General features: G+C 34.4%; 3 protein-coding genes across 5 annotated transcripts; 1 reads left to right on the top strand and 2 right to left on the bottom strand.

The window, feature by feature from the left end:
* Positions 1–299: 299 nt before the first annotated feature.
* On the bottom strand, positions 300–1,453 carry LOC140876286 (somatic embryogenesis receptor kinase 4-like). 3 transcript variants are annotated; one of them, XM_073280208.1, is made up of 2 exons: positions 829–1,453; positions 300–627 (listed from the first exon to the last, which is right to left on the bottom strand). In XM_073280208.1, exons 1-2 carry the CDS (start codon positions 1,277–1,279, stop codon positions 614–616), a joined length of 465 nt encoding a protein of 154 aa, XP_073136309.1. In that variant the 5' UTR covers positions 1,280–1,453; the 3' UTR covers positions 300–613. The 3 variants fall into 3 exon arrangements, with proteins under 3 accessions (XP_073136309.1, XP_073136308.1, XP_073136306.1); XM_073280207.1 differs by having other exon boundaries at positions 300–579; XM_073280205.1 differs by having other exon boundaries at positions 300–574.
* Positions 1,454–8,987: 7,534 nt separating this feature from the next.
* LOC140870985 (CST complex subunit STN1-like) lies at positions 8,988–9,464 on the bottom strand. Its single transcript, XM_073273423.1, has 2 exons — positions 9,299–9,464; positions 8,988–9,202 (listed from the first exon to the last, which is right to left on the bottom strand). Exons 1-2 carry the CDS (start codon positions 9,462–9,464, stop codon positions 8,988–8,990), a joined length of 381 nt encoding a protein of 126 aa, XP_073129524.1.
* Positions 9,465–13,385: 3,921 nt separating this feature from the next.
* On the top strand, positions 13,386–14,211 carry LOC140870979 (uncharacterized). The gene is made up of 3 exons (XM_073273411.1): positions 13,386–13,450; positions 13,654–13,843; positions 13,990–14,211. Exons 1-3 carry the CDS (start codon positions 13,386–13,388, stop codon positions 14,209–14,211), a joined length of 477 nt encoding a protein of 158 aa, XP_073129512.1.
* The last annotated feature ends 217 nt before the right edge of the window (positions 14,212–14,428 follow it).

Raw genomic sequence — 14,428 nt, 5'->3', positions numbered from 1 at the left:
TCACCTTTTACGTATGCCCCAAGAATATATTATATAATTATAGTGTCGTGTACTCGTGTACGTAATTTATATGTTATTATATTAGTTTGAAAATTTAATCCGTCCAACTACGGCTGTCTCACCTCATAAAATAAAATCATATAGCATGAATCCATTTTATAGAAAAGTATATTTTTAAAGTTGGGTTTTAGTTTTAAATTTATCTTTGAAATTATTTTCAGCTGTTGTATCCAAACTAACAAAAATACTTTTTGTTTGTTCCATGTTAATAAAATATCTAATAAAGTGTCGGCGATTAGTCAAAATTGGCCCAAAAAAGAGTTTATAATATTTTTACGTGGTTTCTTTCTAGCTCCGTATTACCATATATAATAAGTATATCATCCTCCACAAGTCTTGCGGCGTTGATTTTTTCAGGGCGGCGGCGCGTACTTGTTTCCGCCTCGTCCGATCCTATAAAAGCGGCGAGGCTAGTCACCATTTCCTCCACCATCACCTTGTCTCACCGTCGGGAACGTGGGTATGGCCATCGCCCAGACCATCCTCACCCAAGATCTCGCCGATGCATCAAAAACTGCTCTGCCGGACTCAGCTTTTTAGAGACATGAACCAATTAAAGCCAATATTCTTCTCACGCACAGAGACACAAAGAGAAGAGAAGAAAAGAAAAAAGGAGTCCACTTTTCAAACATCTTTAGTAGAAATTCAAACTTATAAGCAAATCAATTATTTCCAACTATCATAAAAATTCAAACTTTGTGTACCCCGATTCTACCGGAAACTTTTTTTGTAATTAAGTAACAATTTACTTAAAATTAGTACACGAACCTTGAAGAGTAGCCATGCCTCCAATTTCAGCCGGTATAGTTCCAGAAAAGTTATTAACATTGAGATAAAGATCGGTCAACTCAGTGAGATTAGCAATCTCCTTGGGTATCTCCCCCGACAAAGAATTGTAATGCAAATACAGACCCGACAAGCATTTAAGCTCCGCCACCGCCGGCGGCAGTTTCCCGGCGAGCCCTTTTCCTTGCAGGGAAATATTTGCCACCTTCCGGTGTTCATTACACGCAACTCCCTCAAACGCGCCGGAGCAGGGATCGCCGTCGGTGGTCCACGACGATAAGTACTTGTTCTCCGGGTCCAAAGAGTTCTTTATCTCCGTCAATGCTCTCAACTCCGCATTTCCACGAATGGGATTAATTTTCAAGGAAAAACATGTGAAAATGATCAAGAGAAGAGGACTCAAAACTGAATAACTTGATGAGCGAGTCTGCATCGATCTCGTAGTTGAAAGCAGAGGACTTTTCTTGGTTTGATCTGATTCAATTAGGCTGATATCTCAATCTCATAGTACTGTTGAAAATGTAAGATTTGGAATTGAATGCAAAGTAGTGTTGTTGAGAGGAGTATAAAGAAAGAAAGACAGAATAGTGTGGAGTTAGGCGACAAGGGTGGGAAAAGGTTGTCAGAGTGTACGACTTTGGAGCGTATTTACTTGCTTACACTTACACATGCATGCATATTAGGAATTTTGGGGAACCCATTCCATTTTCTTCTTTCTTTAATTTATACCTTTGTTTTTCTTTAATTTAATTTAAGCCTTTTTAATGCTCCAATTATATTTCAAAAATCAAAATGTTTCTCTCTATTATTGTTTTTATATTATTAATTGATATATCATAAATAGGATTTATTAATTAAAAATGCATTTCTGTGCATGTTTCCAAATAATGGAAAAATTAAAGTTGTAAAGATGAAATATGATTAGCGTGTAAAGATACTACTTATGCTAGTCCCACAAGAACGGAAAAGCTTTTAATCCAAATATAAATTTAAAAGTACAATTCTTTTGAATCTATAGCACGAGAATGCTGCAAAATATGTATTTGTATTGATTCTCATAAAATGATAATTGTATCAAATGATTTTTCAAGTTGTAATTATTTGACACAAAAAAATATCCAACTTTTTATCAATATATAATCAATTGGAGTATATATAATCAATATTTAAATACGTTTAACGAAATAAAATATAAAATAGTATAACCGCATTTTCTTTTCTTGAAAAAAAAAACTCCAAACGCCCGGGAAAAAAAGTGGAAAAAAAATCTCCAAGACGTGCTTCAAGAACATCTCCAAGAAGTAAAAATTACAGAGAAACAAGAAATGCCGTCTTCGTCGAAAATAATCCATATTAGATTTAAAGTACGCAACATGATCATGTCGACTCATGATCCCGACGAAGGAGCGAACAGGATTCTCCATGCGATGCAGGTCATGAAAAAAAGTGATGTGAAGGATGAAGTTGCACAGTGTGTTCTTAGACACTGTTGCGAGCAGAAACTTTATCAACGCTATTACGCGTTGGTGGTTCAAGCAATGATAAAAATGGATCGCGATTATAAATGCTATTTCCAAGAAAGTGTCCCCATCTTGTGCGCGGAGATGGAAAAATGGCCCAAAAGTAAGATTATAATCTTCGGATATCTTTGCGCGGGTTTACTCGTGGGTGACGCCCTAAAATGGGAGCAGTTCCTTGAGATTGAGAATACATATGGTACTTTTGTCAACACCGTAAAACAGGTACGTTACAAATAGTAATTTGATTTATTTATAATAAAATCTGACATTTCTTTGTATTTTTTCAGAATGTGGTTCTGGAGATCGGGGAAGAAGCTGCAATGGCTAAGTTTGTGGATTTTCATTATGGAGATGGTGGCGATCGATTTTAGAATGATGAAAATTCTTCTGACAAATCCAGGGGACAGGTAAGTACGTACATCCTTTTTTCTTTTTTCTTTTTGGAACTTAGAAGTTATAATCACAATGTTTGAATGAAGAATTAGAATAGATTCTGTGTTCTTTCTTGTGCACTTGAACCCCTTTTATTGTATTATCTTTAATGGATGAAGATTTCTGTGTCACGGTCTCACTGAATGGTTCGTCTACTTTGCAGCTGGATAATAATGCAAGTCTTGTGATTTTCCTTTATTTGGGATGCAATCACACGTTATCATGAAATTTTTTAAAGTGTGATGTTACTGTTCTATGACACTATGAATTTTCGGCTACACTCCTCTTAGTCTGTAATTTTCTTCTAAGATTTTTGTCGGCTAAACTTTTAATTAAAAAATAATTGTTCAAGTAATTTATTGGCGTGATATTTTGAGTGATTGAGCATTGTGAAGGTAAGTCAGATCTCTCATGAAATTAGGTTTATGGAGTTCAGTAAAAATCTCAAACAATCTTTTTTTGGTTTCTCTTTATTAAACAATCAATGCATATTTGGCTAGATACTGGATAATGCCAGGTGTTATGGCTTCCATGCATTTAAAAGTTGTGGGACTTCAATGGTATCTGTTTCATGAAAATTAAAAGAAAAATATTGGTTACTTGCTAGTTTTGGGTTATGAGTGATTGTGATTTAGGGGTGCGTTGGGGTCATGACACCCTATTCCAACTTACAATTAGTAGAATATGACGCCAACTTCCCTAAAAGGCATCTCCACCTAAAGTCATTATTGTTATACATGCCTATTAATATACCATTGATCTTTTGCGTATGAGAAGGGATTCTTTTTTAATGTGTAACATTCTTAGTATGCACGCCAGATCATATTTTTTAGTCGGTTGAATTAAAAAAGTTGCATTTTGATGCTTATCTTTGCAATGGGAACTACTGATTTTGTGTCTTATTTGGACATGTAGGGAAAAAGTGGGAGTACACAACATAAACCTGTTGAACTGTGGCTTTCTGAATGATCAAGAGAAGGGAAGGGCTCAAAATCAGAGGAATTTTATTGAACAAAGTTTATGATACACAAAAGTTTATGATACATTGCTTTTCTCCCGTGTACTACTGCTTTTCTTTCTTTTTTTTTTTTAACAAAGTTTATGATACATTGCTTTTTTGGTGTGAAAAAAAAAAAGTAAGATCAAGTAAAACTAGAGCAATGTGTATGATATAGTTGTGCAGAAAAAGTATAATTACATGAGGAAGAGAAAAAACATCGTTGGGCTGTTGTGCTATCAAATATTTTGTATAAATATGATTATTTTGTACTCATATTATTAATCAGAAAATCATATAAAACAGCTTTATAAAACAATCTTGGGACTTAGCGCCTACACTTGGTTGAGTGAACAATTAATTAATCATTTTTCCTGATTGATTCTTGAGTTATTTGGTGGCAAATCAACTCCTACAGTACCTCTATATATACAGTTCTCTATCATCTAGATTCTTCTATATAAATCTAGACAACATATCATTCTAGATTATGCTTCTATTCATGTTCCACCCCCATGTTCTAGGCCCATGGATCTAGAATCATCATGGCTTGTCAGCAATGTTCTAGGTTCTTCCGCACGAAGGTAGAATCTTCATGTCCTTTCTCAAATTCTCGAACAATCCATTGTCTTCAAGGAATTGCTTGAATACTCAAGAAGGTTATGGATGCCACCATGTAGTTTTCTACATTGAGACAAAATGCAGAAACTACACTACGAATATTTCTAGTATTTCTTCACTACTAAGAAATGGAAATTAAAATGAATAAATGGTGAAAAGAGATTCATTGCCTTCAAATCCGTGTTTTCATAATCGGATCGGTGATCGAACTGGTCTACCTAAAAAAAACGATCCAACCGGTCAAATCATTTTAACCGAATGGTCGAACCGGAAAACCGTTTATATAATATAATATAATAAATAATATATTTTGAATTTTAAAAACTCAAAAACGTGCCTAAATAGACAAAAAAAAATATATATTACCATAGTTTGAAAACTAAATAAATATGTAAATATTCAAAATATCAATTATTGTTATACATTATTTAAATAATAAATTATTTAATTTAAAAATCTATTATTATTATTAAAATAATATTTTTAATGGAGTACAAATAAACATGTATATATGTAAAAAAATATTAAATTTAAAGTTTTAAAAATAAAAAAATTAATTTTTGAAAAAATAAAAAAAATTTAGAAAACCGGTTCAACCGGTTCAACCAGTTTTTCGGTTCTTTACCAGTTCAACCAGTTGTTGACCGGTTCTGACCGGTTGAACCGGTTTTCCGGTTTTTGGAAGTGAACCGGACCGGACCGGCAACCGGTTTCCGATCATACCGGCCAATCCGGCCCGATTCTAAAAACACTGCTTCAAATCAAGATCTTTGAGGGCTCGTGTGCAAAATAGAAATTAGTTTATTATTACTTTGCATTGATTTCTTTCATAAACATTGCAAGATTTTGTTCTAAAAAAAATATATGTGAGCTTCTCTGTAAATTCATAAATTTTTAAAAATGTGTCATTTTATGAAACCAATGATCTTGTGTTTGAATTTATAATATATATATATATATGTGTGTGTATGTGTCTTCATGTGAAATAAAATTTAAAGATATTATTTATTGTCGTTAATATAATTTTTGAATGAAAATACGATTGTTTATAGAATAACTGGAAATTCTAAAAAAAAGTTAAAAAATCAATTTTTATTCATAAAATTATCTTGGTGGTAGATTTATCATTTTTTATTCATAAAAACATAGACAAACTCACATATATTCATAAAATTATAATGGGTATAGATGTATAACATTGCAAGATTTTTCTATCAAATATATATATTGAAAAAAATATATCCTTGTAATTAAACCATAACCTTGTGTTTGAATTTTAAAATACACAAACATATATATATATATTGTAAAAAAAAATTAAAAATATTATTTATTGTGTAAATATAATTATTGAATGAAAATACGACAGTTTATAATATAACAAGAAATACTAAAAAAAGTTAAATAATCAATTTTATTCAAAGAGTTATAAAATTTTAATTTTATTCATTAAAAAATTATTATTACTTTCAATTCTATGGCCAAATACATTTAAAATAGATGCCCAGTTCCAAATTCAGAATATAGGCATGCCTTGAAACACCCAAAAAACTCTCAAATACTGAGAAAACAAAACCTTATATACATAACAATAAAAGTACAAACAATTACCATATATTTATTTTACAAAGTTCAGTCTAAAGAACTAAAGATATTTTGCTAAAAAACAGTCTAAAGATTAGTTTACATAGATATTTTATAACCAAGCATATCTTATGGTATAAAATTTGAAAACACATTCACAACTTCAAGATCCAAAAAACTTAAAACAATGGATTTTTTTTCTTTTTTAACTACAAATCATGACTTGTCCTTTTAAAATGTAGGCAGGTTTAAATTTCTGGAGTAATTACCACAAAGGCCAAATAATACTCCTCTATTTTCTTCCTCTAGAATTTAGCACCCACACACTTTAATACCAAGAATATAACACCAAATAACCGAGAAGGAAAGAAAAACATACCTCATTTTCAATCCATAAAAAACCAGAAAAGAGGCCTATATTTTTCTTCAAAGTTTGCACCTGTGAGAAAGAATTCAGTGATCAAACTCCACATTAATGGAATAAATTAACTACAAAAACCTGAACATAAGAAAGATGAAACAAATGATAGGATGACAGAACATAAATATTTGACATAGAAAAAAGAAAACCTTTGCCTTTTTCCAAAAAAAGAATATGTGAAAAAGATGCAGGTTCTCGTCAGCTTTTCTCTTGACAACTTGATAGCCACTAAAATTCATAATGTAGATATCAAGATAGAGATCCAATAATATCACTTCATTCAATATTAACACAGATATAAAAACGGAGGCCAGCAAGGTAAAATGCATTGAGATGGCTACCTACATGCAGTGCAGCCTCATTAGTTTGTTTAAAATAATGTTTTCCATTTGCTACTTGAATGTTACATTTTGGTTGGTTAAATCATTCAGGTAGTTTATGTTAGAGCGAAGAAGAGGTGACAATTGTTTTTTTGGGTTATTTATTTTGTCAGATTTCGATTTTTGTCAGCTAACTTTGTCTTTTTTTTTTGGCAATTATAGTGTTTTTTTTTTCGATTTGACGTCACCTTGAAAACAATGCAGTGTTGATGTGTCGTTGATTTGTATAATGTCATATCAACAATATCAATGAAAAAAATTAAAATTGACCAAAATAAAAAATTGTACGACTAAAACTGAAATTTGATAAAAATAGATGATCAAAATCGTAAAATGACAATTTACACGACCAAAAATGCAGTTTTAAAAAAAAAAAAAATTGAACTTTAGTGGATCAAGTTATAAACTTACCTAATAAAAAAAATTTGGAGTGAGCTACAGCCTTACATTGACCTAAACTAGATCTGTCCTTATTTATTTACATAGAGTGCTTGATTTCATTTTATTTTATCATCTTGTAGTTATATATTATTCATCGTCTATTATTCGAATCAAATGTGTCCAAAAATAGTAGTTTCTTGCACATGATGATACAATTTCATGATTCATCTTTGTGTTCAAAGAGGTAGAAGAATGTAATGGCTCATCCGCCAAACCTTACAACTCCACGAAAATTTAATTTAACCCCACCACATCCGCATATATCTTTCAACTAACTATTCCATCTAAATAACTTCTCTTCTTTTCCCTATATGTGATTTCGCCATAGTCATCTAAAAAAGTAAAAATCTTAACTCGATTTAAAAATAAATTAAGAAACCAAGATCTCATGATAACATTAATCTCTGGAGACGGGAGAGTATATATATTTTGAGATTTGGGGTTATTATTATGTTTATCAAATAAAAGTTTGTCTGTGGAGTATCACGAAATATTGGAAGATCGAAGCCATATAATTTGGAGAAGAAATTGCATATTATTATTATTCGAAGCAACTAAACCATGTAATCCTTTCATTAGTCAGTCAATATGACCTGGCCACGTTGAAGAGTTACATAACCAAGTGTAGCAGTAATAACAGTGGGACTACTTTAACAAAGCCATGGAGTTGTAAGGTTTGGCGGATGTGATGGGGTTAAGTTATAATTTTCGTGGAGTTGTAAGGTTTGGCGGATGAGCCATTACATTCTTCTACCTCTTTGAACACAAAGATGAATCATGAAATTGTATCATCATGTGCAAGAAACTACTATTTTTGGACATCATTTGATTCGAATAATAAACGATGAATAATATATAACTACGAGATGATAAAATAAAATGAAATCAAGTAATCTATGTAAATAAACAAGGACAGATCTAGTTTAGATCAATGTAAGGTTGTAGTTCACTCCAAAATTTTTTTTTATTAGGTAAGTCTATAACTTGATCCACTAAAGTTCAATTTTTTTTTTTTGAAAAACTGCATTTTTGGTCGTGTAAATTGTCATTTTACGATTTTGATCATCTATTTTATCAAATTTCAGTTTTAGTCGTACAATTTTTTATTTTTGTCAATTCTAGTCTTTTTTTTATTGAAATTGTTGATATGACATTATACAAATCAACGATACATCAACACTACATTGTTTTCATGGTGACGTCAAATCGAAAAAAAACACTATAATTGCCAAAAAAAAAAAAAAGACAAAGTTAGCTGACAAAAATCGAAATCTGACAAAATAAATAACCCAAAAAAAAAACAATTGTCTCATATTTTTTCAATAGTATAGTGTAATGAATTTTTAAAATTATGTATATTATATTTTTTGTAATAATATATAATTTATTACATAAATTTCAAGTGCACACCAAATCTAATCATGAATCCCTCGGTAAATATAAATAAAATATGGTAGGACAGGGCATATCTTCGAACAGATTGATATAACCAAAAAAAAATGCAGAAATTAAAGATGAAAATGATATATGGTCATGGACTAGAGTCGATGAATTATAGTTGATTATGAGATCGAAGTCTCGGACAAACCCCTTCCCACTCAAGAAAAAACGATGGAGTAGATAAAGGATGAACCCAAAACAACTACATATATTCACCAGATCATCATACACAATAATCATCAAAGATCAACCCTGAATTTGTTTTTGTACGTACCCAGAAAGATCAGTATAAAGTTTCAAATTGATCAACATGATTTTTTACCCTTGTCTCTGTTGTTGGGAAACTTGTCGTAACAATTCCTCCCCAACCTCACACAATCCAACCAGTGCAGCACTTGTGCATTCGGGTCTGCTTCCAAAACAACATGGGAAACCGTTATTTGGAGCGTGCCCCTGTAGGCCTTCACTTTCCCGCGGACCCTTGCGACAGCACCCAGGTGAATCTGCGAGGCAAGTTTGGCTGCCATATCGGCATTAAATCGAACAGCTGATGGATCGCGCCTGGAGAATTAAGGAGAGACGAGTTGATTGAGCCAGAGGACACAGGGGATGCAACCAGTGCCATCATCGATGGTGAATTTCAGGAACTTCCCTGGTTTGTGCTCCCGGGTCACCACGATTCCCAGAGACTCGACATGTAAAACAGGCATGCCTCTTCGGGATAGGCCTGTGGGGCAGGGCGTAAGAGCAAGGAAATACAAAGCCAACAATTTGACGTCCATTGTTTGGCTCGATCTATCCGATAAACTCACAACACCACTCTATCTGGAAACCAAAAATATCATAAATTAAGGACCCGAATTCTGAATCACAACACCAATAACAGCAACAACACCAACAAACAAGTCGAGACGAGAGAATCTTTCTATCCGCAAAATGAAATTGTCCGTTAACAGTGCTCAACGTTGGCGCGGTAATCATCTCTAAGATACAACAAATATCTAGATCTTCGTCGAACGAACATATGTGTCAACCTTTTTTTTTTGTGAGAAGGAGGAGAGATTTTGCATAAATAGTTATCAGATTGTTAACATACTTATTTTTGCATATATGATCAGTTATATATATACCATGATGTCTAAAGACAAATCTTATGGTTTAAGGATGCAATCAATGACAGAAAAAGCCCAAAAAAACGCAACTTTTCGGAGCACATACGACACGCTCAAGCGGGGCGGACACTCTTGGCCAACCTTTTGTCTGCAGAATATAGTGTTGCGCTCGAGCGTTAATAACCGCTCGGGCGGCCACTTTTATGCAGTAGGTGAGGGCTGCGCATTTTAACTCAATTTTATCCAAAAAAAAATATATATATAGGATCATAAGACGTTACCTCACCGCGCCAGCCATGCGCGTGTATTAATTGCATCGATTAACGTCTTGTCCATTTACAAAATATCGTGCCCTTAAGGGACCAATCCCATAATCCAAAATTGAATTATTTAAATATACAAACACATTAGAGACAAGACTTTTTCCTCCAATTAATTCAACAATTTCTCCAAAAATTTGGACAAACTTATTTCCCTCCAATTATTCATTCACTAACTTTTCCAACACTTGTTTTTCATTCCCTACAAAGACCAATTTATATATTTACCTCTTTATATATATATATATATATATATATATATATATATACATATATATATTTCATTGACTTCTTAGAATTTTCTCAACCCCCACACCTCGCGATCTGCAGAAAATCTACACCTCTTTCATCTTTGAAACTTATACTATCAAGAGGCAAATCTTTTTTTCACAGAGTGAACAATAGGATTAGAATAATATCGACTAATGACCACACCTCGCGATCTGCAGAAAATCTACACCTCTTTCATCTTTGAAACTTATACTATCAAGAGGCAAATCTTTTTTTCACAGAGTGAACAATAGGATTAGAATAATATCGACTAATGATGGATCCCTTGAAATAAATCTGCACCTCTTCGATTTGCACGTGAGACACCCAACTAACAATGGAGCCCTCTTTCGATAAGCTTTTTCTACCGACTTCTTTTTAAACTAGAGTGGATTGGTGAAAAAAATAAAAACCGCTGAAATCGTTTTCTTCTTCGTTGTAATTTTTTTCAAGAAAATGATAAAAGAATGGAGAGAATGAGAGGATGAAGATTCTCAGATCTAAAATGAATGAGAAACCATGATCAGAGATACGAAGAGTCAAACCAAAGAATCAGCAGACTTTTTACAAATAAATTTTTTTAAAAATTTATTGCCACGTGTCGATCGATAACTGGCTCAGGGTAGTACTCTGCCGACTCATCCCTCATAAGGTACCTTATAAATATGTAAATATGTTGGACCAAAAATGTAATCTTTCGAAAAATAAAATATATGAATTATATATTATGGATCGTGTATATCATGAATCATCATCAAATTAAACATATAAATGAGTTGTTGAAAATTCAACCAAATATTCATATTAAAAGATCTAGATAAACATCATAACATGGAGATCGGAACTTCCGATCAGCAATCGGAGCTTCCGATCGGCTGTCGGTGACAGGTGTGTGGTTGCATGTGGTTGAGATTGACACGTGGCATCGGAACTTCCGATCAGAGGAACGGAGCTTCCGATTTGCATGTTCGGAGCTTCCGATCAGGGAACGGAACTTCCGATCGACGTTTATAAATATAGGGTCCGAGCTCCTCATTTCAGGCTGATATCTTTATTCTGGTAAATACTGGGAGGCCAGATAATTTTTCTGATGCGATGGATCAGGCTAAGGAGCAGAAGCGGGACTGATGAGAAAGAGGGAGAATCAGTACCAGCCTCAACAGCAGCAGCAGAGGCAGTATCAGAATCAACCACAGATGATGAGGGTGGTAGCAGTGGTGGTAGCAAGAAAAACTATTTCCGTCCCAAGGGGAAGCAGTTCAAGAAGTTGGGAAGCACTTCTTCGAGCTCGAGTGGATCGAGATAGTTCAGTTCTGGACAGGGTTCAGGATCATCTGGAGCTATGTGTAGCAAGTGTGGAGGATGACACTCTAGTGAGCAATGCAGAGGAATTTTTGGGAACTGCTACATCTGTCAACAGACAGGACATATCAGAAATAACAGCGGAAACTTAAACAATAATAAAAATATTTACAATCATATCGAATAAAACCAGTGTATTAACCCAAATACAACTGAAACAAAAGCTTAGACAATAACCAAAATACATTAGATTATTCGGACGTGCAACGGCGACATTCCAACCCTGAAACTCGCATAGACAATACAATAAAACGACGAAGTTCGAATTTTAAACATGTTCCAAAACTAAACTAGATTGACATGCTGATTCGACTTCTAAACCGAGTCCCACTACTAGCTCTCCCTCTTGATGCTAACCGGGTCTACGCTGACTCGATCCTGCCCTACATGTTGCCAAGTACACATACAAAACAAAGCAACAGCCGAATAACTCCGGTGAGAATGATATTCCCAGAAAAAGCAACATGAAAAGTAATATACCAACAACAATTCTTTCAGACAATGTAATCAAATCAAAACGAATGATATGCATGTCTTTAAAATAGGGATATCAATTTTGATAAACAAGGGGTTGCTGCTGTGCTTTTGGGATCCCGATGATGAGATCACGTAACGACTCACCGACTCTCCCAATCAAGGTGGTGCCACGTATCCCACTCTCCTAGATTTTGGTGCGACTATAAGGAGTACACTGACACCAGGTGAACTTTTACACCCAGGCCACTCACAGTATAGCCCCCAAAATGTCTAAATAAAAAAGGTCGTTCTGCCCGCTGAAATCAACGGTTTGCATCAATATGAATGCATAAGAAAACATAAAGCATTAAGCCAAATTACAAAACTCAATCAACAACAATATACAAGTTCCACATGCTAGAACAAGTATTGATGAAAGTATGTGATTTTAAGGGGAAACTCGAGAACCAACTGTCCCGAGTATGCTATCCCGCTAACGATGACTACTTTTACCTTTCAATGCAATAGCTCCAACTCTGGATACGCTACAACAAAAAGGTTATATCAGAAACTATACAACCTAACGATAACAACGGCTCAAGGTATTCTATTTACCGATTCTTCGTCCCACTCTTCTACGAACGAATGCTGCTAACACCGTGCTTGACAACTCCAAACAATCTATACAGAGACAATAGATGATCAACAACAACAAACAATCCCAATGCCCAAAGTTTTACAACTCAAACATGGTTCAAAATCCTCAAAACTCAAACCGGCGGCATAACGACTATAAATGATCAAACCAGAAATACAAACAGCAGTACAACATCGATATCAACTCATAACAATGCTAAGATCACAACAAAAGCTCAAACCCAACAAGTCTCAAACCAAATTTTCGAACAAAGGCTTCCAAAAATCATAACAATTCCGAACGACGCTCAAATTCAAAACCGACTGAGAATAAACGATCAGGACTCTGCCAAGAACAACATACTCAAAAGTCAATCGATTCTAACAACATCAAAAAAACAAAACGTATCTGATCGGAGAAATACTTACGGTATAACAGAGCTCTCGCTTCCGTGATCGCTAATCTGCTTTCAGAAATAAATTCCAACGGCCTGATAGAGCTCGGACTGAAATCTGGGAGCTTGAAAAGGCATTTCCCCAAGCTTTAATGGAAGAAACCGATGGAAGGGAAGGAGAAGAGGATAATGAGACTAAGTCAAAAGCAATACAAGTGTAGATAATATATTAAACTCCAAAATTGCATTTTAGTCCCTAAAATTTCCAAAATTTTCAAAATAGACCCTGATCAAAATCAAGTCGGGTCTTCAACTCTGTAATCTCCGATTAACTCAAGTAAACTCATTTAAGATAAAAACGGGGCGTTACAACCGTTTGAGGCTCTGTATGGTTGTCGTTGCCAAACATTCTTATTATAGGGATGAAGTAGGGGAGAGACAGGTTGAGGTACCAGAGTTAATTCAACAGATTGTGGATAAAGTGGAATTGATCAAGAAGAGGATCAAGACTGCACATAATAAACATGCCAGTTATGGGAACACCAAGCGCAAACCTTTGCATTTTGAGACAGGAGAACATGTGTTTTTGCAGGTTTCACCTTTCCGAAAGGTTATGAGGTTTGGTCTCAAGAGAAAGCTAGCACCGAGATTCATTTGTCCATCTTGGAAAAGGTCGAGGATATGGCCTATCGTTTGGCCTTACCACCTTTACTATCCGGTATTCATAACGTGTTTCACGTGTTATTACTTCATTAGTATGTGGAAGATGAGTCGCACATTCTGCATCCGACAGAGGTTCAGCTGAAACCCAATTTTTCTTATGTTGAGAGACCGGACAGAATTATTGACAGGAAAGATAAAGTGCTTCGGAATATGGGCATCCCTCTGGTCATGATTCAGTGGCAGCGTCGAGGTACCGAGGAAGCTACTTGGGAGCTCGAGATTCGTATGCGTTCTGAACAGCTGGAGTTGTTTTGATTGTATCTCTTTTTCGTAGTCTGCAGTATTTTAATAAGATATTTCAGTTTGTTTTCGTTATTTTGATCTTGATTTCGAGGACAAAATCTCTTAAGTGGGGGAGAATGTAGTAACCCGTCTCCAATATAAGTTAATCAAGTGTATAATAATGATTAACTGGCTAAAAACATGATTAAGGGATTTCCTAACGAGTATAAGGAATTCAAAAATGGCCGGG

This window comes from Henckelia pumila, chromosome 1 (assembly GCF_033568475.1).
Source record: "Henckelia pumila isolate YLH828 chromosome 1, ASM3356847v2, whole genome shotgun sequence".
Lineage (NCBI taxonomy): Eukaryota > Viridiplantae > Streptophyta > Magnoliopsida > Lamiales > Gesneriaceae > Henckelia > Henckelia pumila.
Note: the sequence above shows the minus strand (reverse complement) of the source record. Positions and strands in the feature narration are given on the sequence as shown.

Excerpts from the sequence above, each read along its gene's own strand:
- LOC140876286 (XM_073280205.1), bottom strand. The coding sequence starts at position 1,279 with ATGCAGACTCGCTCATCAAGTTATTCAGTTTTGAGTCCTCTTCTCTTG. Across the intron at positions 575-828 it reads AGGCATGGCTACTCTTCAAG|TTTTTGATGCATCGGCGAGA; the intron begins GTTCGTGTACTA and ends CCGGCAGAGCAG.
- LOC140870985 (XM_073273423.1), bottom strand. The coding sequence starts at position 9,464 with ATGGACGTCAAATTGTTGGCTTTGTATTTCCTTGCTCTTACGCCCTGC. Across the intron at positions 9,203-9,298 it reads CACCATCGATGATGGCACTG|CCAAACTTGCCTCGCAGATT; the intron begins GTTGCATCCCCT and ends CCGATATGGCAG.
- LOC140870979 (XM_073273411.1), top strand. The coding sequence starts at position 13,386 with ATGGAAGAAACCGATGGAAGGGAAGGAGAAGAGGATAATGAGACTAAG. Across the intron at positions 13,451-13,653 it reads AAGTCAAAAGCAATACAAGT|GGATGAAGTAGGGGAGAGAC; the intron begins GTAGATAATATA and ends TTCTTATTATAG. Across the intron at positions 13,844-13,989 it reads AGGTTTCACCTTTCCGAAAG|TATGTGGAAGATGAGTCGCA; the intron begins GTTATGAGGTTT and ends TTACTTCATTAG.